Source organism: Micrasema longulum, unplaced genomic scaffold, assembly GCF_059751315.1.
Source record: "Micrasema longulum isolate JH-2025_06_02 unplaced genomic scaffold, ASM5975131v1 h1tg000324l, whole genome shotgun sequence".
Taxonomy (NCBI): domain Eukaryota; kingdom Metazoa; phylum Arthropoda; class Insecta; order Trichoptera; family Brachycentridae; genus Micrasema; species Micrasema longulum.
In genome coordinates, this window is record NW_028277528.1 from 26,005 (window position 1) to 53,692 (window position 27,688).

General features: G+C 31.5%; 1 protein-coding gene across 2 annotated transcripts in view; it reads right to left on the bottom strand.

Annotated features, from left to right (window-relative positions):
• Positions 1 to 335: 335 nt before the first annotated feature.
• The window catches only part of LOC148282467 (teneurin-a-like), a 142,429-nt gene continuing 115,076 nt past the window's right edge, over positions 336 to 27,688 (bottom strand). For both annotated transcript variants that reach the window (XM_088225035.1, XM_088225034.1), the window contains 11 exons: positions 8,680 to 8,799; positions 8,440 to 8,604; positions 8,145 to 8,334; positions 7,364 to 8,025; positions 7,037 to 7,272; positions 5,215 to 5,967; positions 4,449 to 4,852; positions 2,451 to 4,339; positions 2,186 to 2,339; positions 1,597 to 1,951; positions 336 to 1,502 (listed from right to left, as the gene is read on the bottom strand). In XM_088225035.1, coding sequence (XP_088081161.1) covers positions 484 to 1,502; positions 1,597 to 1,951; positions 2,186 to 2,339; positions 2,451 to 4,339; positions 4,449 to 4,852; positions 5,215 to 5,967; positions 7,037 to 7,272; positions 7,364 to 8,025; positions 8,145 to 8,334; positions 8,440 to 8,604; positions 8,680 to 8,799 — 5,947 coding nt within the window. In that variant the 3' untranslated portion in view covers positions 336 to 483. The remainder of the gene's footprint in view (positions 1,503 to 1,596; positions 1,952 to 2,185; positions 2,340 to 2,450; positions 4,340 to 4,448; positions 4,853 to 5,214; positions 5,968 to 7,036; positions 7,273 to 7,363; positions 8,026 to 8,144; positions 8,335 to 8,439; positions 8,605 to 8,679; positions 8,800 to 27,688) is intronic.

The following is a 27,688-nucleotide window of genomic DNA, read 5'->3' on the forward strand; positions in this document are numbered from 1 at the left end:
CGAACTTGCATTGAAAAATTGACTTTCTTAAATTCATTTAGGATTGTTTTATAATACATGATATTCCTATCTACTTAAAAAAAGTACGAGTATGCATACAAAAACATTTACTAAACACGGAGAAAGCCACTGATATAATACTTTGATGATTCCAAAGTAAATTTTTAATAAAACATAATTATGCATGTATAGCTCCATCACAAGGTCTTCATATTTACAAAAGTGGAAACAAAAGAGTCATAATTATATGAAACTCACTATAATATATATATATTATTTATAATTTAATTAATCACAAGGATATCATGCATACACATTCACTCGTTCTCACACAATTTTGGCATCTTGAATACACAAATATACTTTGGTTTCCTTCATATTCCATTAGAAAAGTGGGTTTGTTTCAAAAATAATTTTTAAATCAAGTCTTTTGATAAAACATGATAAATAAATTCGTCATTTCAATGAAATTAGAATTTACGACTAGCAGTTAGGGTGCCTGAACCCCCATATTTTATAGCATTGAGTTTTCTCTCTATCTCTAGTTTGTCTTTTCCTTCGTTTCCTCTTTGATTGGTCAGTTTGTTTCTTGATGAATCGAATATTAAAAGGATCTTCGGCTAGTTCAGGATAAGTTTGTATATCATGAACGTATTCCCCTTCGTAATTGGTGGCGAATCCCTGCTTTTGTATTTCATCCATTTCTGTGGCTGACCACTCCACACTACCAGTAAAGCCATTGCGAACAGTTTCCTTTTCCCTGTGCCAGGCCTTCCTTACTGCTGCCAACCTTGCGTGGTGAAGTAAACGTTGTTTTTCTTTCTCTGCTGTTGTACCATATCGCAGATTTATAACAGCATTAGCACCATGAATTTTAACATCGAGATAGTTGTTACCGCTGCCATTTTCTTTGGGGATATCGTGGAAAGTAGAATTTACTTGACCTTGCATACGTTTCAGCTGTTGTTTGTCTTCATTGGCTCTCCAGTTTTCTTCTTTAACAAAGTAAAATGCATCTTGTTGAGCACTATGGACAACAAACGTGAATGGAAGCATATAAGATCGATTAAATACTGAAGTATATACATCTCGATAAATAGCATTTGCTGCAGGAACACTGGAGACGATTGCTTGACCTTGAGGGGTGCGTGATACAAGAATTCCTTTCCCAAAGGGAGGTTCAGATGCTGCACCAATCTTTTTAGGAGCTAAATCCATAACATCTGTTTTAAGCGCTGATCTAGGAGGTGATGACAGTGATTTAGCATCTGACATTTTTCTAAGTGATAAGAATGAAATAAATCCTGACTCAACATTTACTGCCGGAGAATTTGACATTAGTGATGGGACTTGTAAAGACCAAGATTCTTTAGGGTTTCCCCAGATTGTTGGAGGTCTTGAAATCGGTGGAAGAATAGATCCACCAGGTAGTTCTTGTGGAAACAGTTGAGGAGCGAGGCTTTTCAGGTTGTATCCTAGTCGTGACAACCAACTCAAGTGATCTGGAAAAATAGTTATTGTTTGAAATTTTGTTCATAATGCAAGAGCGATATGTATCTGATTTTTGGGAAAAGTATTTGATTTTGAAATAGGTACCTGTGGGTTTTTCTCTAGCTTGCTTTAAGTTGATTGGGTCATTTCCATTAAATCTGTAAAGATGTAAATGAGTAGGATTTGCCACTCTCTGTATTATATTTTCCCATAGTGGAGACATCCATTGTCCTATCAACGGATCATACACTTTTCCATTTGGCATATGCACCAGAGAAGTAACTTGATCTAATAAGCCTCCACAAAAGTCTACTGGTAAGTATATGTATGGATTTGAATCGTAAACCATGTGTCCATAAGGAGATCGCATGATCTCTCTTATTCCTTCTCCATATTGATTAAATACCATTATCGGGGTTCCGCATTGATCTGTTGCTACATAATACTTATGGCGATAAACCTGAAATAGAGATGGGGAAACATTGAACAAGAATTGAATTTATGATTTGATCCATAATTAATCAAAGTTTTATTTAAAACTTTAAGAAATTTTTCACATTTACAATATAAATATGAAAACTTGAAAAGTTATTGAAACTCTATTCCGTAGTCATAAGACTTATAATGCAATATGAAAAGGATAAATTTTTAAATGATTGTATTAAGGTGGTATGTACAAAATATATTTATTTACCTGTGCATATATTAAGTGCCCTCGGTCATCATATATGAGCGTGATCAATTTTCCATCTCTTGGAGAATATATTTGGCCAACTTCATGAGGTCTGTCTTGGTTTGTGTAGAAAAACTGAGTAACATTTCCGAAGTTATCTTTTCTTGATGCCAATCTAAAAAGGAATGGAAACATTAAATTAGTTTTAATATTTTTATTTATGTACTTTCAAAAACTTGAGTTAATCTTTAAAAATTAATTTAGAAATGAAATAAAAATTATTTACCTGTCTAAGTGATCATAATAATATCGAACATCAAAGCGTCCCTTTTTTGTGGCTCTCACTAAAAGTCCTTTGGCATTATATTGAAAACGTTCTTCTCTGGCGTTCTGTGTCACAAGACCCCTGTTGTCATAGCGATATTGTCCTTCTCCAAATTTCACAATACGATCCATTGCGTTATATTCCATTGGTATGATATTCCCTCGATACATAAGGGATAACATATTTCCATTATCATCATATCTGAACCCCCACGGTTCCTGAGCTTCTACTCCAGATAGTTGACCATCGCAGTCCCAGGTATAATTCTTGACATTGGTGTATGTATTTACTCCAACATTTTTTGTATAAGTTCTAGTCTGCGATATGCGTCCGTGAGAATCATGAGAAAATTCCATCCTGAATACTTCCATTCTGTGAATTGTAACTGTGATTTGTTTTTCCAAAAATCTGTCATCAGTGGCGCGTGAAAATATTGCAGTTCCATCAAAGACAGTAGTTTCGTTGAATTTTGGTCTTAGTATTTTAAATTGGCTGATAAGTTCTGGTGCACCTGTTTTGCTACTATACGCAAGATTATGTGTGGGTAGTGTTTGACCCCCAATGCGACCTTGAATGGATGTCAATCTGTAATTTGTATCATATTCATAAGAGAATTTGGCATTGCTAAGACCGGTTTTTGCACCATAGTCAATTCTTTCTTCAATAAGTAAACCTCCTAAATATTGGTAATCCCATCGATAATCCATATCTTTTTCAGTGTGAAGTACTTCACTGGGCATACCGGAGGATTTGGAATATGATATTTCGGTTCTACCATCTCCATGCACAATTTCAGCCAATCGTCCGGATCCATGGTAGCGATATACAATGCGAGCTCCATCTCCCGGGTAAACTGTTTGCAAGAGAGCTCCCGAGTGAGAATAGTGTTGTAGGTATGACCGAGATGATCCAGGAGGTGTATATGTTACACGTAAAAAGCCAAGAGATGGTTGAATGCTGAATGAATGTTTTGTACCGCTTGGTAAAGTTACTTGCCTTAGGCCACCTTCATCATCATACAGCAAAGAAAATCTTCTCTGGCTAGCGAGGGTTATTTTGGAAATAAGATTCCAGTCATTATAAGATATAATTTTAGTTCCATCTTGCACACTGGTTATTTCAGATAACAGCCCGTGACGGTCATAAGTGTATTTTTCCTCAGAACTACCCCAATTCCATCCATCCATTCTATTAAACCTGTCGTAAGATATATTTAGGGGAGCTTCCCCATTAAACGGCACAAATGATTGTGGTAATCCTGCAGGGTCAAATGTAATAATGAGTATCGGTTGGTGATCTCGATCGTAAAATGTTTCTTTGCTGGTGAATTGGTCAAATTCTATACCTAGAACTTTTGAACCATTGACCCAAATCTCGCGATTGAGTGTTTGTTGTGGATTTCTCACATCACCCACTAAGCTGTAGCCAGAGGTCATAGTATTGACGAGGTTATCACCGAATGTTGTTGTTTGGTGAGACCACATTCGCAACATTTCTGCTTCAACAGGGAGAGCTGCTTCAAGAAGTGGATGTTTTGCTATAGCGGAACTCTCTAATTTTCCTCCCCAAGGAGTTATGACAGAAAGGGTCTCATTTGCATAAATATAAGCTTTAGTGGTTTCTTCTTCATTTTTAATTATCAATGCTTTAGAGTTTTGACCTTGCATTAAGAGTTCACTATTATGTTGTTTTTCATTAACTGTTATAGCTTTGACAGGATTTGATACATCTACCACTAAACCATGAGTTTTACTTAATCCTGATGCTATGTTAATAATTTCTCCAGTCGGTACTATAAGAGAAGTGACACGACCCAAATCGTCATATTGATACATAAATGTTTCACCACCCTGAAATAAAAAAAGTAATCGGTTTAACATATTGAATCACATCCAAAGTAAAAGTAAAATATGTAAATTAAATGAGCTAATAAAAAAGCATATAAAATACTCGGCTTACCCCAGATTTACTGTTTAACAATCCAGTATTACTGTCGTAATCTAATTCAATTTCTGACCTTCCCTTCTCAGTCAATTTGGTAAGAAAACCTACACCTGACATTTTTAGTTCGGATTTGTGGTCTTGCGTATTTTCTATAGAACTGACAAGATTACTATAGTCTCTGAGAAATTGAATTTTATTTCCTGAAGCATCAGTCACAGTTGACAGTTTACCGAAACTTGTATTTTTAGAATAGAGGAATGAATATCTGGTTTTGGCAGAAGCTAAATCTTTAGTGGCAACATGTTGTCCATATCTATTGAAGACATATATTTCAGATGTTGGTGGGTAAGGAATGTGAAATTCTCCACTTTCATCATGATTCGGCAAATAATGTTTTAGTGCCAATATGTGTAATGATCCTAGAAAAGAAATAAAAAATCATACATTTGTAACAGGTGTAGAATAGAATATAATAAGATAAACAATCTCAAATTTTATTGTTAAATAAAATCTGAGATCCTAGTTTATCTTAGCAATGTGTTTGATTAATTGATTAATTAATTTATTTATACAAAGATACATATTTAAAAAAAAAAGAAAACAACATATTCCTAACTCTATGAGGCCAAGAACCCTATGTTGAGTTGGGATACAACATAATAGAAAGTGTAAGCATGCATATTATTAAAGAATTTTACAAATATTTTTTTTACATAAATATACATTTTAACATTAATTTAAATATTGAAGTATGGTACTTTTTATATGGTTGAATACAAACCTTGATCTGCTACATTTAGTACTCCATCTGGTGAAACAGAAAGGGCTGATATTGACTGGAATTTGGCATTGGAAGATAGGAGAGTTTCAGCATTGCTGGTTGTTTCTTCTCCATAGTAGTTTGGTGAGCAGGGACAGTTTGGATTCACTTGGTCTGGGGTCCCTCGAGCCTGTGGATTAATAGTAGTAGACAAACTTGAATTGCATTCGCACGTCGAATCCTTCATTTTTGATTGCTGCTTTCCAGCGAACAATGTAATTTTTCCTGAAGTGTCCACACATTTGATTGAATTCACTTTTCTAGAATCAGCATCTGCTATGTATAGTTCCCCTGTAGGAGCAAAAGCCAAAGACAGGACTGTACCCAATACATTTTCGGGTTTTACTTTCTCGACAATCGAAGCATTGACATATTCCGGTTTGTCGTTTCCTTCTAGTTCATTACTATTTGGATTTCTGTGACAGTGTAACGGAGTTCCAGCCACGACTTTGACTTTCATATCGGGTGTTAGCTTCATGACAAGTCTATCGTCAATAAAGTGCAGAGAGCCATCCAAAGGGGAAAGAGAGAGCCCAGTAGGCCACTGGAGTTGGGCTTGGTGTGCTGGGGTAGCAATGTTGCATGGGGCTGGTGTCCAGTGGTTATGGTGACCATGATGTCCAACTAAAGTATGAATTTTTCCCTTCGGGTCCACGGCTCGGATGTTTGTTCCATCGGCAATATACATAGTTTTGTCAGCAGCTATAGCAAGACCTGCAATCAAAATAGATATTAAAGTAACTATGCAGGTACTGAGTATTAATACAAATTTATTTACGGTGGTTTATTTTCACTCTATATTCAAGTGGATGGTTGATGAAACACGTAAAATGAAAAAATATGAAATTTGCAATCCTTTTTAATGTTTCATACAAATTAATTAATTAAAATAAAAGTAAAATAATTATCTACTGAGTTGATATATTTCTCCTCTCACATAAATACTAAGATTCACGCACAAGTATGATAATCATAGCAGAAAAAGTTCTATGATACTCAGATTTACTAAACTAGAAAGAGTCTTTAGTGAGGGAAAAATTTTCTTAAATTAAAAGTAAATTATAAACGCAATATTAGAAAAATGTATTCATTTTTTCGCATCATCCATATCAAAAGACATTTAATTAACTGATAAATTATTGTATCATGTGAGCTTTCAAAGTAAAGTGCGTTGAAATGTTAAATGGCATAAATTCAATTACACAGTGAAGTTTCTAAAAAACATATGAAAAAATATGTTTTAATAAGAATGAACTACTTTATGGTGTCATTTTTAGTGAACAGCTGTTTAGAATATCCAATAACTTATGTGTTTTGATATATTTCCAGTTTCCGAGGAGCCATGTTTAGCGTGTTTTCATATGTACAGGGTTCTCTTTTTAAATGTCAGGACAATTAATCGACACAACTAGTGACATCACGGGTGGAGTGATTTCAAAATTACAAAACTTAATAAAATCATAGCTCCAATAATACGATTCATAAAAGTAAAAATTTCAGGCTTAGTTTGACAGTCTATAAAAAAAAATCGCTAAACTTCCTCATGACAATTTGTGTTAGTATGTATACTAGAATATTTCATTTGAAAACTTTCTGACACTCACAGATAAACAAAGGCCATTAAAGATATAAATGGAATGTACGTATTTATTACATATTGCTCACTATGTACGATTTTTTTTTAAATTCTTTATTTTACCGAAATTTTTTATGAAAAAACTATTGTTGTCACAAATAGATGAATCTAAAAATAAATTTTCAGCTGTGATTGGGTGAAATGTACCTTTCGGGTGAGCCAGTTTAGCTCTGATTGCTGGAGACTCATCACCACAGTTTGTTTCATCCCCCGGAATACAACGTTCCCCATTACCCACAACAGCTTCCATATTGATTGTAGGATCTCGTACATCGTCCAGTGAAAGAACTTTAAGGATCTGATGTTTTTCTGGATCTGACACATACAGATGCCCATCAGCCGGTGACACACAGAGATAATATTGGTAGGATACTTGGGTCGCGCTAGAACAAAGAGATCATTCTATTAGTACCGATCGGAAAAAGTATACACCTCGATCAAAATGTAAAGTAGATTGTAATTTGATAAAATTACCTTATCTGCAGTACTGTGTGAACTGTTCCATCAGGTTTGATTCGTCGAATTAGGTTGAAGTCTCCTACGTATAAACTGCCATCAGGTCCTGATGCGAGAGAAACAGGAGTCAAAAGTCTAGCGTCTTTGGCTTTACCGTTGCAATGGTCCGGACACAAAAGTGGCCTCTGTAATCCGGTTCCCATAAGAACTTGGACAGTGCAAGGATACTGTTTCAAATGTAGAGTTGAACCGTCTCCTTTTTGAAGAATACCTTCGTGGAAGTTGTAATGATGATGAATGTCCAATCCCCAACCACCGATGTCTGAAATGTCTACGTCACAACCTTGCAGAGTTGCCGTTTGTGTTTCCCAAACAGGCTCCCGACATGTACTGTGCTGGTATCCGATATATATCTTTGCTTGAGCGACTCCGTATACTTTCTGTTTGTATACATTTCTTTTATTCCACGCAAAAGTGTGAGTCAGATTTGGATCTGCTTCGTAAGTTTTGACATGCAGGGAGCCCTCGATTTCCACTTTTACATGAACATGGGTAAGTGTTGGTGGGATCACATCATGCGTTAGTTTCATATGTACTGTACTCAAGTAACCAGAGGCTTGTGAAGACTGGTACATCAGGTGTAGATCGGAGCCAGGTATCGGGATAGACTCCTGAACAATCTGTAATCGAGTTGAGTTAGATTAATAAAACTGAAATATTTATACATAATAAGAACTTACATTTGAAAGGAGAGAGGTTTAAATATTTACTCAGATCACTGAGTTTTCTTATTAGTTACCTGAGTTTCGGCAAGTATAAGACTTCTTCCAGGCTGGCCGCCGACTGTATGAGGGGCCCATGTTCCTGCCAATCTCGGAGAAAGTAGTTCATGGTCGTGCGCCATACACGGTTCAGTTCCTCGCGTAAAGATAGAAGACGATAATCCGGGAAAGTTCATGGAAATTTGACGGTTGGGCAGGATGCTGAAACTGTTGTGCAAGAATATCATTACTATCTGAACTCAAATGAAAAAATCAGTCACGGAAACAATAAGATTTACGAGAATTGAGATTGCGAAATACTAAATATCTTACCCTGGTTCGGATTTTCGGTCTTCTTCGTTACTCAGTTGCATATATACGGGAGGCAACACGACTATCTGATTCCACGGTGCAAAAACTGTTTGGGTTAGAGGGTGGAAAGGCGACCTTTGGAACTGCAGCGTTACGGCTCCTCCTCCATTCACGAGAACATCGAACCTGCACAAGATTAATTCATAAGTAACCCGGAGAACACCATTAAGCACATTGTCAGAAAATGGTTTTAAAACTTACCAGCCGCCTTGTCTTGTTAGAGTGAATCCTAATCTTGGGAACCGATCAACGGAGACTCGTAGGCCAATTATTCCAAGGCCCTGAGATGTCAATACTTGTCCCCTCATCACGGAAACTCGGCTAAAAGTTTTCAATTTTATATAAAAAACAGATTCTAATAAAATAATTAAACTAACTAGTGTATGAATTGAAACAACAATCTACTATTAATAAAAATGATTCAAATATCAATGAATGTGGTAAAATTAGCTGAAAGTTATTACACAATAATTATATTTGTGACATGCTTAATTTTTGAAAGTGCCAAAAAATATAATAATATTTTATCAATGTGTATGATTTTACAATTCAAAACTGTTGAAATTGTATATGAAAATTAAAGACCCTATTGGGTCTGTAGACACGAAAAGTAAGTAACCACTTAAAACTTTATTTAAAAAAAGTTGAATATTTGGTATTGCATGTATTAAAAAAATAAATTTATATTAGTTTATGATATTGAAAGCTTAATGAATATGTTATGTTAATAATGAATTTTGTTAATGTTGTTAGTAAATGTTAAGTGGAGTTATAAACCAATTTATAAGATTATTCATCAAACAAAATACATAAAAATATTCTAAACACAAAACATTATTACCCCGAATATTGATACAATACTTTTATTATATGAACAATCCTTTACATAATATGTAGCGTAAATATCAAAATCCTAAAAGAAGAGAATTTCATGCATAACTTTCCATATCTGGCAGTAAGGTAGAATAGGAAATGTTGAAGCAATTTGTATGGAAAATAATTAGTCAATGGTAAAAGAGGTATAATTTGTAATAAATGCAAATTAACAGACCGGCTGCGGCATCTGTGTCGTTCGATCTTTTCGAGATATTATTTTCCTAAGTATTAAAACATGTTGGTCTATTAATATTTTATGCAACTAGGCTAAGCTTTATAGAACCTAATTCTGTATTTTATTAAACTATTCGGTATTCTTCTTGGCATTTAAACAGTTAAATCTAATGCTTATGTTTTGAAATGTACCTATAGGACTGCATAAATTGGGATTTATTTTATAACGTTTCAATCTTTAAAGGTTAAAAAGTTTAAACGAGATCCATTGCTGCTTTGATTGAAAATAAAGAAAATAACTTGCTTGCACTTTCAACGGCCAAACTAATACTTACATATTGTACACTAGTATTATTATTGTACAAATATTTATTTATTTACTGTAAACAAGTAAGCAATCATATTGATAATTAAGAAAGTTTACAAATACTACCACTTATTAACTAAACATAATATTACGATGTTTTTTCGAAATAAGTTCTCTTTTACGATATTATGTATTGTACCTACCTAATATTATTGAACCCATCTCAAAGGAAAAATAAAATCAAGACAGTTATAAATTTGGAAGTAAATTGAAAAATTATTTTTGATTAATTATGTGCATACGAGTAAAACTGAATTAAGATTTAATTTTAGAGGAGATTTACAAATGAACATGCACTCAATTTTAATGACGAATTGAGTAAAAATGATAAAAAAAATAAGCAATACGCGCACTAAGGCCCAAATAAATATTTCTCCCTTATTTATTATTATTCTTATTTACTGTATTTGTTTATATGGGAACGAAAGTATAATTATTTGACTGTTACCGCTTTTACGAAAACAAGAAAAAAATAACTTTAGTATAAAATAGAACTTCGACTCCTAAATCTGACTACCAACTTGGCTAAATATACATATATTTTTTAATATTTGTAAAATAATGGAAATCTACCGTGACCAAAAAATTTGCAAAAAAATATATTTATTTGGAAAAAACACACATAACTTATACTTAGTTGAAAAAAATTGTAAAGTTAATTCATCAGACGCAGTCTTTTGACTGATAGTTTTGTTAACGATTGTACCATAATGTTTTTCTCATAGCAGAGTGATTGCTAAAAAATTTAACAAATCTTAACGAAATAAGGTTTATTCGAACTTTTGTCAAATTTTCGTGGATTCATGCTCAATATACTGGGATGATTTTACTTTTACGCATGCCCATGATGGTGATTAAAACAAATTCATGCGTACCTAATATACATAATAACAATAGTAAACTAAAATATACACGATACATGTTAAAATTGTTCCATTTTATAAATTAGATTCACTGCGTAAAATTTAGTTGATTCGAAAATAATTATCACAGCAAAAAGTTCGGTGTTAAAGATGAATCTGCTCTAAATGTGCCTTTACAAATAATTTAATGTGCCTACTTAATGTATTATTGCATTAGTGTAAGCTTTGAAAAGTATGTACGCAAGTACTTTAAACAAGAAAATTACTAATATCTTTTTTTTTGTTAAATTCTGAGAGTATCTACCCACTATTATCGCACTAGTATCTACTTTATTTCATTCATTAAATCATTTTACTAAATTCACGACGAATTGTGGTCCCGTGGGTAGTGTCGTGGACTCCGAATCAGGAGGTCCGAGGTTTGAACCCCGCTCCACCACAAGTTGTTTTTCATTTTTAACACGGTTTTTTTACGACTAAAAAAAGGTCCAAAAATCAAATTGTTTGGGTAAATTATAAGATCGCTAATATTTATTGAAAAAAGAAAAGAAAATGCTAGGTATCTACATAAACAAAATGTTTAATGAAAACAACACGTAAACATTATTATGTATCCATGTTGTATAATATATAATTACGTTTATACACTTCTTCTGAACGTACCTTTTATCATCTACATGCAAAAGAAAGATAACATCATTTTATCTGGATCCAGGCGTAAATACTACATCCGTTTTTTACAGCAATTTTTTTAATGAAATCGGTATATATTTTCTCACTCTAACAACTACAAAGAAAATGCTAGAGCCTTAATTGCAAATAATAGTAATAATTCAATCTAACTCTATTTAACAAACTTCAAATAGGTATATATTTTTTTATGAACTTTCAAATTATATTTATTTTCTTTTGTTTAAAAAAATAATCTGGGGTGATATTCCAAACGCTCTCACGGCCGTAGAAAAATCTTTTATCTCGCGTATTTGCATACAAAATACGCGAGATAAAAGTGTTTTTTTACGGCCACGAGTGCGGTTGTGAAAAGCACCGCTGGGGTTCCTTCGTGTGAATCCGTTGGCGATAAGATTTTTTAAGAACGGATTAACAAAAAACTTTTTCTTTTCGTATGTTTTATTTTAAATTATATATTTTTTTCAAGTGTAGTAATAAGGAGTGGCCTTAAATAAGTATGTTTTTTTTTGAAAACTATAATTTGCCTATTAATTTGATTTATTTGTATAATATTGAATTTTTTTGTTTTAATGGCTGTTGTTTTTAAAAATAAATAAATATGATATTTGCAAATATTTTTTTAAAGAAATGATTCATTTGTAGTTGTTTCATAAAATAAATCCCCTCAGTTGGAAACAGAACACCTAATTTTGATGCTCGAAACAAAGTGGCGTTTACCCAACGAAAATAGAAATTACATAGAAAATAATTTCATACAACCTAAATCGGGAACGTGAAATAAAGTAAAATATCTCCAATCCTTTGTGGATTACGTTCGTTACATAAAACACGTAACACCATCTAACGGCCGACATTATGAACTGTAAATCTTCAGACATGGGCGTAACAACCGATAATCGACGTGCTGTTTAAAGCAGGTCGCTACCCGCTGAGAGAAAATTACAGAGCCCTTTGATCCTCGCCCGGTCGGGGGAAGTTCGCAACAGGATTCATAGAAAGTGCCGCTCATGTTTGTTTGTCAAAGCAGCCCAATCTACGGACCGAACCTTCTCGAACCTCCCCGAAAATTCGGTGACTATGGAAACATTGTCGGAACTGACATTGATGTTGAAAACTTTTTACAGAACTCCAAATAAATAATAACGTGAATTTGGCTCCCCTTAGCGGTAAAGGATGTTTTTACAGGGTAAATAATGGAATACTGAAGGCTAACAAACCGATACCCGTAAATACCATTTTTCAGATGTTTTTTAAAAAAAATGATTACCTAGAGATTCGCCCTGCGAACGAAATGTATAAATTCGAAGGTTTCCTTTTTTGAAAAGGTATTTTCATGGGATAAATACTAAAATATGACTTCTTGTTGTTTTGATATTATGGATGAATACCGATACACAGGCGATTCAAATATGTAATAAACTTTGCTTGTGCGTGCATAACAAGTTTTCATATAAATCATTCAAATGTGCGTGCTTTCACAAGCAATAATTGAATTGAAAGGCATTTGCCATTGGTGACAGACAGAAACAAGATTTTCGACAGAAACTTATTTCAATAAGTTAAAGGCGCTTTTTGGTTCGTTGTTATGTTAAACATATAACTTATATGTAACAGTTTTTCAATGTACACTACAGGAATTTTAAGTTATTAACTATAAACAACGTCGTAGACTGTCCTTTACTTACAAGTTCTTTAGAATATCTTGTACCCAACAGAACAAGACTCCACACTACATTTAATTTGCCAGTACCTAGGACTAACTCAAAGAAAAACGACTTTTTCTTTAGAGAATGTCATTATTATAATACTGTTCTTTCCGGTCACGCAGACATTTTTCATCTCTCCTATATGAAATATAGAAAATTCCTTACGGACAGTACACCCGTTTAGTTTTACGATGTCAGTAATTATGTATGTACTCGTATGTTCATTATTATATTTTTGTGCCTTCTACATTATTTTTATATCACTTTTTTCTTTTCTTATTCTTTAAATTTAAATTTATCTTGTTTCTATTTACTTTATTTTTAAAACTGCATATAAGTATATGTATTTTTATTTTATTTGCAACTTTGAAGTGCCTAACATTTCTCAATTGTTAAATTGCTTTTATTTTGATACCGATAATGTACTTAATCAATAGCTTACACCACTGTGGAAAATTTCTATTGACTGTTTTCACAATTTTCGTTCATATGTATTCTTATTTTCTGTATACAATATATGTAAAAACTGTTGTTTTTTTCCTAAATGAAAATAAATAAAGGAAATACAAATATATAAATATAGAAAATCTTAGAACTCACGAGAAAGAGTCACGAGCCATAAGATGCACCCGGGACGGCGTAAGTACAAACGTAATCGGATACATTCCGATCGCAGGTTACGGCTGAGCCAAGTTTCGGCCAATTTTAGGCCGAAACAGAAACCGCGGTCGAAACTCGTTTTAATGGCCCAAACTGACCGAAATCGAAACTTCGGTCGATCACTATTTACCATACGGCCAAAAAAATTCCTTTTAAACGTAAATTGTTATATAATATATTGCAACGAAGTACCATTTACAATCATTGCATTTTGTGATATGAGCATTGTTTTATTTAAAAAAAAAAAACAACAGTATGACGTATACCTAGCAGGGTAGAAACGTAGGCGCAATTCAATTCGTCGTGAACGTAGAACAACGATGCATGTGATTTCCTTCAACTTTACATGAGAGCGGTTTTAATTTTTTATGGACACTTTATCTCAAAACTCGATAAGTAAAAAAATATATACTTCGATACTGGGTTAGTTACATACGTTTTTTTTTCAAACCTAGTATACGAGTATAAAGCCTTCATAAACCTTTTCAAGATCAAATATAAAAGAAAATCAACGTCGCATTTCTCGCACATCCGTCTTTGTTCTACGATTACGACAAATTGTATATTTACTTGGTTCACAGACACATTAACCGGTTGAATTTTCGCGCAAATGGTGCTTTATAAATAATTTCCAATGATTGTAATTATTTAATAAAAAACAGAATAAAATATACAAAGTAAATAGACGCTACTAAAATGATTATATTAATTAATTAATGTATATTCAAAATAATTATGAAATTTTATTGTGTTTTATTCAAACGCACACCAATGTAATGCCACGAAAGAGAAGAAACCAGCCATTGGCCGATGAAACTATTTGAATTACTGTATTTATTTGAAAGATATCTCATGCCTATATTATTATTAATTTCTCTTCATACAAATTTTTATTCTCATAAGTTAGAAATTTAGTTCTAGGACTGTTAAAAGTACAAAGGGAAAATCAACTCACGATTTTATAAACGTTATTACAGCATCTAAAAATAGTTAGTAATTCTAAGTAAAGATGAACCCATCGTAACATAACAAAGGCATATTTCTTTAGTAAATTATTTTGTTACTTACGGGGTATTATTTATGAACCCTCGATTCCAGGTAGTAAATCAATTAAATATTTATACGAAAGCCTGCGGGAATACTTAATTTAGGGGAGTATTAAATATGAAATTATACTCTGTAATATCAACTTGTTTTTAGAAAGTTGCCTATTATTATTAATATTATCTGAAAGTTACCTACTTATTATTTGACTAACGAGCGCTTTTGCCAATTTACGGCCTTTCTTATTATTACCTTTTTTGCTACTTTAAACCAGGTAAATTTATTGATATTTAAAAAGGTGAAGTAAACTCATTGCTTCAATTACATTTCTGTAATCAGCATAATCCAAAAATACTTTTTTGTTCATGTTGTTTATGTAAAAAATATGTACAATACAAAACATCCATGTTAATTAAAAATATCTATAAGTTTTATGTAAAACAAGCATATCAATTAAAAAATAATGAATTCAATATTTTTCAAGCAAATTCTTACATTGGAAATCTGAATGTCGATAGTAAAAAAAAAACTAATATTGTGTTTTTTTAAGTATCAATGTACCGTTCCTATTTGTTACACATTTAAAAGCTAACACATTACATACATATTTCAACGTTATTGTGTTTTGTTAAAATACATTTTAGTCATGCGGGCGTTTATGAATGGGGAATTGATTTATGAATTATTTATTTATTCAGCAATGAGGAAGCTCAGTGCTACGGGAAATTGGATGTAAAAAATGTTTTCTTACACGCGGTAAAAATGAAAGCATGTACGGCGAAGTTTTTCTAAAATGTGTAAAAAAAATGGTTCGAATAAAAATGAACTGCTTTGAATGGCGTTACGTGTTCTTGTGAATCAACCACCGATGATAGTGTTGTGATAGATTTCTGGTTTACAGGAAGCCAATTCACCAATCAGCAGGACTCACCGTAGAGAACTTGTGACGTCATAGGCGGAGTAATTTTAAAATTGAAAAAACTTTAAAAAATTATAGCGCAGATAATACGATACTTAAAGTTAAAAAAATGGCTTTATTTAATAGTCAATTCACAAATAAAAAAATAAAAAAACTAAATTTACTCGTTGTAGTCGGCATTACTTTGCGGGTTATTTAACCTATTTGGGTAATGTGTTGACTGCAAATACCGTAAGACTTTATTTCCTTTGTTTGCTTTACAGAATTCATTGAATTATTTTATATCTTTGCATGTTTTGTTTATATACTTATTGTTTTTTGTGTCGGCCTTCAGTCTTTTTACTTTATTTAACTTTTTATCATATCTTTCATAATTTCACGCTGTTTTTTTCTGATTTTTTTACTTATTTACTTATTTGAGTTTTATTTTTAAGCAGCCTGTATGGTTTTTATAAATGCCCCTCGGGCGTTAATGAACAAAATAAATAAATATCAGGTTAAATACATTACACTCCACTACTACTGGAATGAGGATGTTCAGTGTTTTTTATTTTTTTATTTATTTGTTAATAGACTATTAAACTAAGCCTATTTTTTTTCAATTTTTATATATCGTATTATCAGCGCTAAGAATTTTTTAAGTTTTGCATTTCTGAAATAACTCCACGTGTGACATTAAAGGTTCTCTTCCGCTTATTCTCGATCAGTTCTGCCACTCGGTTCATTCACGGCAAGCAAACCGGAAATCTTCCATAACTCTCTCATCATTGGTTGATTCACATGAATCAGTGACGTCGTTCAAAGTAGTTCGTTTTTATTAAAATGTTTTTTATTATTTTATTCGTACATTTTCAGGAAACTTTGCCTTATAATTTAATGCCCCAATTTTCACAATTTAAAACATTTATTCTATCCAGTTTCCCGTAGGGCTGAAGTTCCTTATTACACTGGCTACGTTTTTCACAGAGGAAAGAATACAAAATATGTATGTTGGCTTATGTATAATCTGTGTATGCTTCGGAATATTTAACGAAGCTATGTATTCCAGATTAAACAGTTGACAGACGTCTTACGCTTAGATCAGCTACATCTAAGGCAAGAGGAAAAGTTATTATACCTCCACGCGACCAGCGCACTAAATTCCGTGAACACGCATTTGCGGTCGCAGGCCATGATGACATGGAATGGTCTCCCAGCAGAAGTGCATAACTGCGAGAGTGAAGTGATGTTTCGGAAAAAAAACTTCAAATCCACTTGTTATTTAAATCATTTAAATAAATCCGTAGCATGTGATATCAAAGTAAATCGTTTTTATTTAAATTACATATTTTGAGTTAAAATAAATTAATATTTACGGAATCACTTTGTAAAGCGCCCTTGAGGTATTATATTACGAACATGGCGGTATGTAAGTTATCCATAATAGTAAAGTTAATAAATATATATGCTGCCGATATGTACAGAAAAATACGTGCAGAAGCCGAATTCAGCAAGCAAATTGTCATATTAATATGTGAAGTCTAACTTGCATTCATACGGCCTCTGGATGCGTAAATTTGTCCACGAGATCTAGCATTGTTAAAGTAAGTTTTTAGGAATATAAAAAACTAGTATTTTTCTGTTTATTTGGATTGCCTATATATACAAGTTTTGTCCGTTTTTCACCAAATTTAAAAATGATCATGGTGATCATTTTTAAATATAAATCTCTAAAACGCACTCGGTGAGCATGACGTGTGACGTCAAAGTGATGTGACGTTAACGGCTAGCCGTTTTATATGTACTCGTTTAAAAACCAAAAAAATATGAATGAAACGTTGTTTTATTTACGATTCTTATGATAGTTTTATCATTAGAATCGTAAAAATCCGCTCTAAATATTTATAATACTTTGAACGTTATTCCCATTTCGTGAAAATACTCTTTAATACGTCAAAATTTTTATTGTACTCAAGAAAACCTGTACAAAAATACAATTACGGGTAGCGATAAACTTATTTATTTCTGTGCGACAAAAAAGTATTCAAGTAAGCAATGCCTATGAAAATTCTAAGTAATAATAATTTGTAATGAACCCTGAGGTTTCACTCTGTAGCTAGAGGTCGTTATGTTATCTAGCACATATTTGTAAACGATTTTTGGTATATAAAAACACTAGAAAGTCAACGTTTAAATTATTTAAATGAGGTCTACCGTCCATGCGCTCTGTAGCTGCAAGACGTGCTGCTATCAGTAATGAAATTTTATCGTAATTGGAAACGAGGAACTAGAATCCCAACCGCCTATGCCATACTTACTGTACAGCGCCTTTGAGGGGGTTTTTATGAAAATGACGTTATATAAATTATCCATAACAATAATAATTATAATTTAATCTAACTGTATCTACTTAATATTGTAATTATTTTATCTTGTTTGAAAGAAGAAAGAAGAGACGACTGATAGCTTTGTATTACTCCGTATGGATCCGCCAGCGAAAGGATTTTTAAGTCCGAGTAAACAAAAAACCTTTTCTTTTTATTTTTTATTGTTTCATTATTATTGTAATATTTTATTTATTTTTTATGTGTGGAATGATGCGGAGTGGCATTTCAATGTACGCTTTTTTTCTTATTTTTTTGACATTGTATTTAGTAATGCATAGAAAACTATAATTGGTCTATAATTTTGGTTTATTTGTAAAAAAAAATTGTTGTTGTAATGGCTGTTGTTTTCTTTTAATAAATAAAATAATAAAATTACGAGAATTTCTGAATTAACAAACTAGGCGCGTGCTATCCGGCAGAGGATGGCATATTTCAGACAAATTGTCTAAATCTATACGGCACGGTAAAATTAAGGTGGATTGATATTTTTTATATTCTTTTGTCGGCCTCGTGGTGTAATGGTAAGCTAATTTGCCTACCATGCAAGAGGTCTCGGGTTCGATTCCCGACATGGTTGACATGAAATATTAATTAAATGGGTGTTTTTACACAATAATATTTAATAGTCCCTAGACTGGTACCTGAAGCGTAAGACTGATCACCTTACCTTCATGCAACAAAAATGATCAAGATACGCTGGGGTTGGTGTACCAAATAAAAATTATGTTAAGGCTTATTTCACACGTACCGTCCACATCCACAGGGCACGATAAAATCAGAATGGATTGACATTTATTATATTTGTATATATTTATCGGCTACTCTCAGGTCAAAACCCAGCAAAAAGAAATCTAGTGGAGATTAATCGATCTCATGGTGTACTGGTTATTATGTTTGTCTGGCCTACAATTTTCTATATATCGATATCTTTCATTATTTCTTTCGCTAACCATAATGTCGTAACGTTCTTTATGGCTTTAGTTTTGTATTATTTACTTTTTAGCAAGAACATTTGACAAATTATTTACTCTGCTCAGTATATATTTTTTTTAATTTGTTGATTTAATTTTAAGTTGCTAGAATTCCACTCGTCCATAGCTGCGACACCTGTTATAATCTAGCTCATGTTAAAAAAAATTGATTTAATATCATTCAAACACTAAAATTAATTGTCAAATTAAAACAAAATGTAAATGGGGGGTTATTTCTTACCGTCCATGCGCTCTGTAGCTGCAAGACGTGCTGTAATCTAGCTCCCAGCTGCTATAATTTCGATATATCATAATTGAAAACGAGGAACTAGAATCCCAAGCGTCCATGTGCTCTATAGCTGCAAGACGTGCTGGGATATTTATTTACTGTACAGCGCCCTTGAGGTGATTTTCACAAAAAATGGCGCTACACAAATTATCCAACTACAATAATAAAATAAAAAAATATATATTTACAATACGACGTCGGGTTTCTAGCACAGGTAGGTAGCTTAAATTTTAGAAAAATGAGATGCTTCACAAATGACATCAAATAATCTTTATTTAAAAAGTAAATAAAAATATTTCGTATTTTATTATTTTTTTTTTTTTTAGAGTCTTTATTCAATAAAATATACATATTATTACATTATAATACATTATGAAGAAAACAAAGTATTAAGATATATTTTGTCCCGATAAACTATTCAATAATAGTTTGTCATCGGGTGCTCAGACATTAGTTTTAATTAATAATCAAATAAGAAGAGTACAGACATAATACTGTATACGTATAAAATAATAAACATAAAAATAGTTTAAAGATTTTTTTTTTATTTTTTTTTTAAGTAAGAAAATAGAGTAAAATAATACAATTAAAATTAAAGAATAGTAATTTACCTAAATATTTTTTAAATATAAGAAAGAAAAAAAAATAATAGACACATATATAAATAGTGTGTGCTCATAAATGTAATCAAAACAAGATAAGAAAATAAATTAAACAAGGTAAAGTAAATCTAGAATTTCAATTCATATCTACAGAAAAAAAAAAAAAAAAATAGTAAGAAAATTAAAAGTACATATTAAAATTAAGATCTAACATTTTACATTTGTAAATGAAATAAGAAAGTAAGAAAGTAATAAAAGAAAAGAAAAGGTTAACCCAAGAAAATAACAAAAATGTAATTAATGAGGGATAAAATTTTTTTTTTTTTTCAAAAAATGTATATATGTAAAAAAAATAATAATAAGAAAAAAATTTAATACGAAAAATAATATTTAATAATATTCAGCTTGCAGTTTTAATTAAATTTTAAAAGTGCACTATCGCACAACTAGTGAAATGTAGCAAACAACTTGTGCCAGAAATCCGACGACAAGAAATATCAGTCCACCCTATGTTATTTTACCATGGGTGGGAATTGGTCCTTTCTGGATATTTCAACTTATTTATTTTATTTTATTTTTTTGCACCACAACAGGCCAGGAGGCCCAATAACAGTGGTGAATTACATCACAGATCACCCAGGCTTCAGAAAAATAACATTTTATTTTTTGTGCTCTCACCGGAACCTTCCGTGCGTGAGTCAAGCGTCTTGGCCACTACACCACGGAGGCCGCCAATGAAGATCACTCATTTCATTTAATACACCTGCAATTTCAGACATTTTTAAAATTTATTATTTATTTAAGTTTTGATACATCAGCGCAATTAAGCGCATCAACCTATACGTAAATTTAATTTTCGACTGTACTTTTTTGGTGTAATGGCCAGCGTTATTGCCTAGCATGCAAGAGGCCTCGGGTTCGATTTCCGAAGCGGTTTACATGAAATATTTATCAAAAATTGTGGTTTTACACTAAAACATTTCACAGTTCCTGGACTGGCACATGAAGATAAGACTGATTATCTTACCTTCATGTAAAATAACAAGAATGATGAAGATTAAGTACCCCATGTACGATTAAAATGTCGATATTTCGGAATTAAAACATTATAAAATACGAATTACTGAATACGAATAATTTTACTAAGATATTAAATGTTTTCTGTTTATAACCTGAATATTATATTTAATTGTGGGTATATTTCACTAAAAAGTCGTTTAGATTTGACTCATGGAAAAAAAAAGTTATTTTATTTTATTATTTAAAAATAATATTTTCAGGTTAAAAAAAATTACGATGGTTATTGTATTAATATTTCGTGCGACTTCGGATAAATTTTCTATAAAGGTTTAAAAAATGCATATATTTAATTATCCGTAAACGTGACGTAGTTTTTTTTTAATGGGAGTTGCATTTATTATTTACCTTGCTTATTATGTACAAGGTTTATTATGCTTAAAGTGATTTTTTTTGTTTTTAAGAAGCTTTAATTTTTTCTTTCAGTATTGTGGTCAGACGGATATTCTAAAGTGAGACGATGTATAAACGAGGCGTTTCGCGCCCTACATGACAAACGGCACGAATGACGTTTTCGCGTCATACTTGTACGCAATTTTTATTAAAAGCGCAGTGGGCGGGCATGACGGGCGACGTCAAAATGACGTAACGCCGTTTTGTATGTGTTCATTTTTAAATCCGAAAAACATGAATGAAAACTTATTTTGAATACATTGATAATATAATATCATCTGAATTGTAAAAATCTGCTCAATGTTTATTATATTTTTAACGCTTTTGCCGACTTGTTAAATAAAAACCTTTTTGCTAAATTTGGCAGGTTTATAATTTTTTTGTTATTTTAAGTATAGGTTTAAAATTTGATAAATGACAAAACTAAAGGTTAAATGATAAAATGACGCAAAACATCCCCTTTCATCTAAAACACGCCTAAACGAATTTTACATAAAAATGCTGAGTAAAAATAAAATAGTCTCAAGTGTCTTAATATTTTAAATTACAGTAGATTTTAAACTATATAAAAATTTGTACTTATTTTTGTAATAACAAAATGGATCTATTTAATACCTGGATATATATTTGGACAGTTATTAGCTCTTGCTGTGTTCATCGCGTCGCGTACGCATATTTTGAAGTTACGCTTGTTTACAGAAAAACGTCAGGTTTTAATTACCCCAGTCGTCTTAAAATTGGCGGAGGTTAATATATAAAATATCGCGGGGTGGCTCAGTCATTTACTAAGCTGATTTACCCAATTTCTGCAAATGACGGCCAATCCGCCTATTGGTTAAACCTTCCTATAGCGTGTGGGGTAGCGTACACCCCCGTGGTATTTAGCCATTAAGAAAACCGCGGATATAATATGCCAAAATAATTAACTTATTTAAAAAAGAAAATACGGGGATGTCATTAATTTTTGCCAATGATAATTTCCTCTGAGGAGCACTGGATTCTTTGGTACTTTTTTCTTTCATGTACAAGATTCTAAATTGATTTCTCACTGTCTCATAATATCGATTTTAAATATAAAATTTTAATGAGGGAGAAAAGATACGTTTTTTCCTAGTTATTGAGAGTTGCAAAAAAAAAAAAGTTGAAATAAGGTAGATGCCTAATAATTATTGCATTTTTGTAAAAATGGTCAAAACTGGTCGTTATCTTACTTTTTTCATGCTGCTTATTATGCCCATTTCTGAAGAAAACGCAACAATTATTTATTAAATTAATTAGTAACTTTTTTGTGGTGCAACTGGTCCATTGTCATATTAAAAAAAATATTTCACAAATCGGGAATAACGTTGAAAATAGATAAAATATTTAGAGCGGATTTTTACGATTATAACTAATATGACTATCAATGTATAAAATAAAGTTTTCATTCACAATTTTTGTTTTGAAAAAAAGAGCACATACAAAACGGCTCGCAGTTGGCGTTACGTCACATGCCCGCCGAGTGTGCTTCTGACAAACATTGAGTACAGGCATGGCGCGGTAACGTAGAACGTGCCTTTTGTTTCATAGGGCGCAAAACGTCTCGTTTTTAGGTAATTGAAAATATGCGTATTTTAAACCAATAAACAATTTAATACCCCTTATATTAAAAAAAAAATGGAAAGACGCTATAAGTGCAGTTTTTGTGACTACTAATAAAACTAATTAAAAATTCATTTGAATGACTCAAACTGAAAAAATATTTATTTTATTCCAGTTGACGTTACATTTCATATTATTTGATAGATTGAACAAATCTCGACTTTTTTAATAAAAAATAAAAAATGCAAAAAACACCATTTAATATTAATCGGCGTGATAAGTTTGTTAACTATCGCATTAAATGACTTATTAATAATGTATTTACCAACACAACATTTTTAGAGACAATTTTTAATTAGTGATGCGATGTTTTTAAAAGAGCATTTGCATTCTACGTGTTTCTTAATTTTTTTTTACCCCTTTGGGTAAAATTGTGCCCCTCTTTGGTTGTAGAGAAGACGCGGCGTACTGGGTGTTAGTGGGTATTTACTGTATACTGTACCCGTTCACGACGGACACGCTGTCAACAAGAAATCGAATTTCACCCAGTGACATTTGACACGATAATGAGAGGCGGCTTTCGACCGCGCCTAGCCTCGCAGGGCTAAAGTTGTTTGCCGAAAGCGAGAATCTCCCCGTTTGACGGTTAGTCAAGTGGGGTGAAGCCGCGGATTTGTGTTTCCCGCCGAGATTGTTATTTGATATTCGAGATCGATGGGTTCCGGAAACAAGACAGAATGCTTTCAAGAGAATCTCTATAAATTGAAAATAATTCCGGATTTTGTGTTTATTTACTAATTAAGATTCACTTAACATATGGTAATAAGATCATTATAGCACCAATAACGACCATCTATTTATATCTACAACTTAGTTAATGTTTAGATTAGTTTTATGGTCCCCAATTAATCTGTTTTAATGTCTTTGTTCCTCATTTTACAATGCAGTAAATGTGCATACATCTACTCAATACTTAACATAGACATCGTGAACAAAATATGTACTAAGAGATAACATAATTGATTTACATGCATATACATTTTTCTAGTTGATGTATTTTATTTTGTTTATTTACAAACTGTGTACGGATTCGTTTTTAATAATACATTTTATTTTATTATATATTTGTAAAAAATGCAATTTGGCAACAAACTCGTTAATGTACAATAAAGTTTAATAAAAAAATGCGCATTAAAAAAAATAAAGTAAGAACAGTTATGCGACGGTTGTACATTACATCAGCCAGATTGGAAGGTAGTTGTTTTCAATAATTAAAACAAATTTTTACCTATTTTCAAAATACATTATAGTATACAAATTTACGAAGAAGAAAAAATAAACGATTTTAAGGTGAATAAGTTAAGCAGATACCAAAATAATACCAACATTTCTAAATCATACCCAAGTCATAGTTGAAATAGTTTTGTTTTCAAAGGAAAAAAAAATTCACAATCTCCCCAATGAACTTAAAACTACTATATCAGTAAATAATTCGAAGTAAATTTAAAGAAATTTTTTGACCCGAGTAAAAACAGCATTTTATTTTAATTAGTATTACTGTTATAACAAGAAAAATACTTTATAGTTTTATTCCACTTTTATTTATCATTTTTTTTTTTTTTTTTACCAGTGACCGGGTTTCGTCGTGACTGACATCCAGTCCAGACGATGTCGGTCACGACGAAACCCGGTCACTGGTAAAAAAAATATAAATAAAAGTGTTTGGGTAAACTTGTGCCCCTCTTTGGTTGTAGAGTAGACGCGGCGTACTGGGTGTTAGTGGGTATTTACTGTATACTGTACCCGTTCACAAGGGTATTCCACTTTTATTTATAAAAAAATTAATAAATAAAAGTGAAATAAAACTATAAAGTATTTTTATTATTATAATTAAAATGCAGTTCCACCAAAAAATGTCAGTGGAAAAACTCATTATATTACTGTATTTTTATATTCAGTTTTTCTCTTTATTTTGTATTTTTATTTTCATAATTATTTTTATTCGAAATGACATACCTAATTTCAGATTAATAAATAACTATTGTGTAAGCCAAGCCCAAGAGCTAGTCTCTTTTTTAGAAAGTTACAGTTTTAAGATTAACTAAATATATAAAATTAGATCGTAATAGATAAAAAAACCTTTATCATTTTGTGTAACTATATTAATTAATAACAGTAATAAAAATCAGGATTCGTGTTGATATCTACTTATATTTCAAATAACACTTAAAAATAACGGGGTTTACCTTTTATTTGAAATTTAACATAATATTTGGTTTTTTAATTGAAAAATAAATACGTACCGGATTCTATTTGATGTATTTTTTAACGTCAACTTCAGATTTGAATTTATTGTAAGCCGATGTCAAACACTAATAAATTAATTTGTTAATCCAGATTTTTATAATGCGATTATGAAAGGATTTGGTAAGTTTAACATTTTGAGGCTTTATAAACCTTTGGAAATTAATCGAAAATCATTCAGATGTCAGAATTAATAAATTCACAAATGAATCGTTTTGCAGTAATACTTTTTATAGGTAAAAATATTAAATAAGAAGGAGCAAATGATAAAAAATAAATATTGAAAGAAGTTTGCTTATTTTATTCACGAAAGGGTTTTTATTTTGGCTAAAAATTGAATATATAACGTTTACTAGGGTAAAAATAGTAAAATACATTTACAAAAATGAAACGATTCTCGAATTTGAGACACAAAGAAATAATTTCTAATAAAACTTATATTTACTTTCGAGAACTTTTACAAAAATCAACATTCATTCCTTTATAAAGCTGTAAGTAGTCAAAATATTCCCTCACCATTATATTTTTTTTGTATTGCTAAGCTTTGCAACAGATGAAATGTATTAGTTTTTTGTTCAGTTGTTTTTTCAAACACGAAAAGTAAACAAATAACAAATCGAAAAAAACTGCCCGCGGGTCAATGATCCCTAGAAAAATGGTAGATACCTGGATACAATTTTAAGGTTTTATTATCATTAGGTTTGTTTAAACGTTTAATTTAGGTGTATTAATAGGATGTGGGTAAAAATTGCGTGTTTTCACACTAGAATATTTCATAGTCCCTAGACTGGTACCTGAAGCGTAAGACTGATCACCTTACCTCCATTAACAAAAATGATCAAGATATGCTGCGATTGGTGTACCAATGCAGTGCCGTATGCACCATTAGGTGCGGAAAGGGAATGATGATATTATCCGTGGCTTTATCCTACTGAGTTACTCCAGGGTATGCTCGGTTACAGCAGTTTGAAGACCAGCAGGAATGTGTATTTAACTACGCACTTCTTTCGATTGTTGCGCGGTATCATTGACAACCCTGAAATTACGCGGAGCATTAGCTTTTATATTCCTTAGACAGCGTCAGCGTAGACTGTTTCACATTCCAATATACAGGACCAACCTGCCAATGGTTATGCCTGTTGGAAGGGCTATCTCTATGTTGAACAATATTACTTTAGACATTGACATTTTCCACGTCTCTGAGGGAGTTTTCGTTACAAGATTCTCTTACTTTTTTAACATACTATTCTCTGGATTTATGTATACTTATGTGTTTTTTTTTATATATACCTAATTTTACCAAATTATTTTAATTATTTCTATATGTATGAATTAAGATATTCCATTTTGTATTGTACATATATATGAACAAATAAAATTGAAATGAAAATTATAATGGAAAAAATGATACCTAAAAACCAAAACAATATTGTTTGAGTTTTAAAGAAATAAAGACTCACTGTTTTGACGGACAAAGATTTATTAAGTATGAAAATAAAATCAAACCGTGAGATTTTCAAACACTGTTTCTTTAAACTAATTTGTTGTTTTACAAATGACCGAAATTAAACTGTTAAACACAAAAAAGTAATAATTATTGTACACTTTGTGTATGCACAAGGAAAATTTATCGTCAAGTAATAAGGTACTTATATTAATTTCTAGAAATCTCGCATAATCATTTAAAATATATTTTATATTAGTTATCTCAATAGCTTGATATCAATATATTATATGGTTAATTTAAAATATACGTGATATGTGATGCCAGAAAATATTCTAAAATACTGAAATCATTGCTTTATAAAAAAACTTACGGTGGATAAAATTAAATTACTCAATTGCAGATTTTTTATTATTATTAAAGTCTTTATTCAAACAAGCAACAAAGCATGTTAAAACCACATTATATGCAAAATATAGTAACTATATTATTTCCTGTAGGCTTACATAATAATAAAATATACTAATAGAAGTGATAAATAGAAAAAAATAAACAAGGAAAAAAAAATAAGAAAACAAGAAATCCAATGTTTCAAAAAATTCATAAAAATATTTAGTATTTATAAAACCAACTTGTTCAAGTTTTTTTTGTTTTAAATTGTTAGGTACAATTTTTACCACATACGTACTGAAAACATGATATAAATTTTGTTTAACCCATGACTGAGAATTTTAGTTGTTAACGAATATGTTTTACTTTTAATGGTGTACATGAAAATCAGTAATATATTTCTGAAAATAATCAATATGATGCATGGAATATATGTCAAAATGATGCATGCAGAACTGGGGTGTATGCCATGATTTTTATTTCATGCTTTG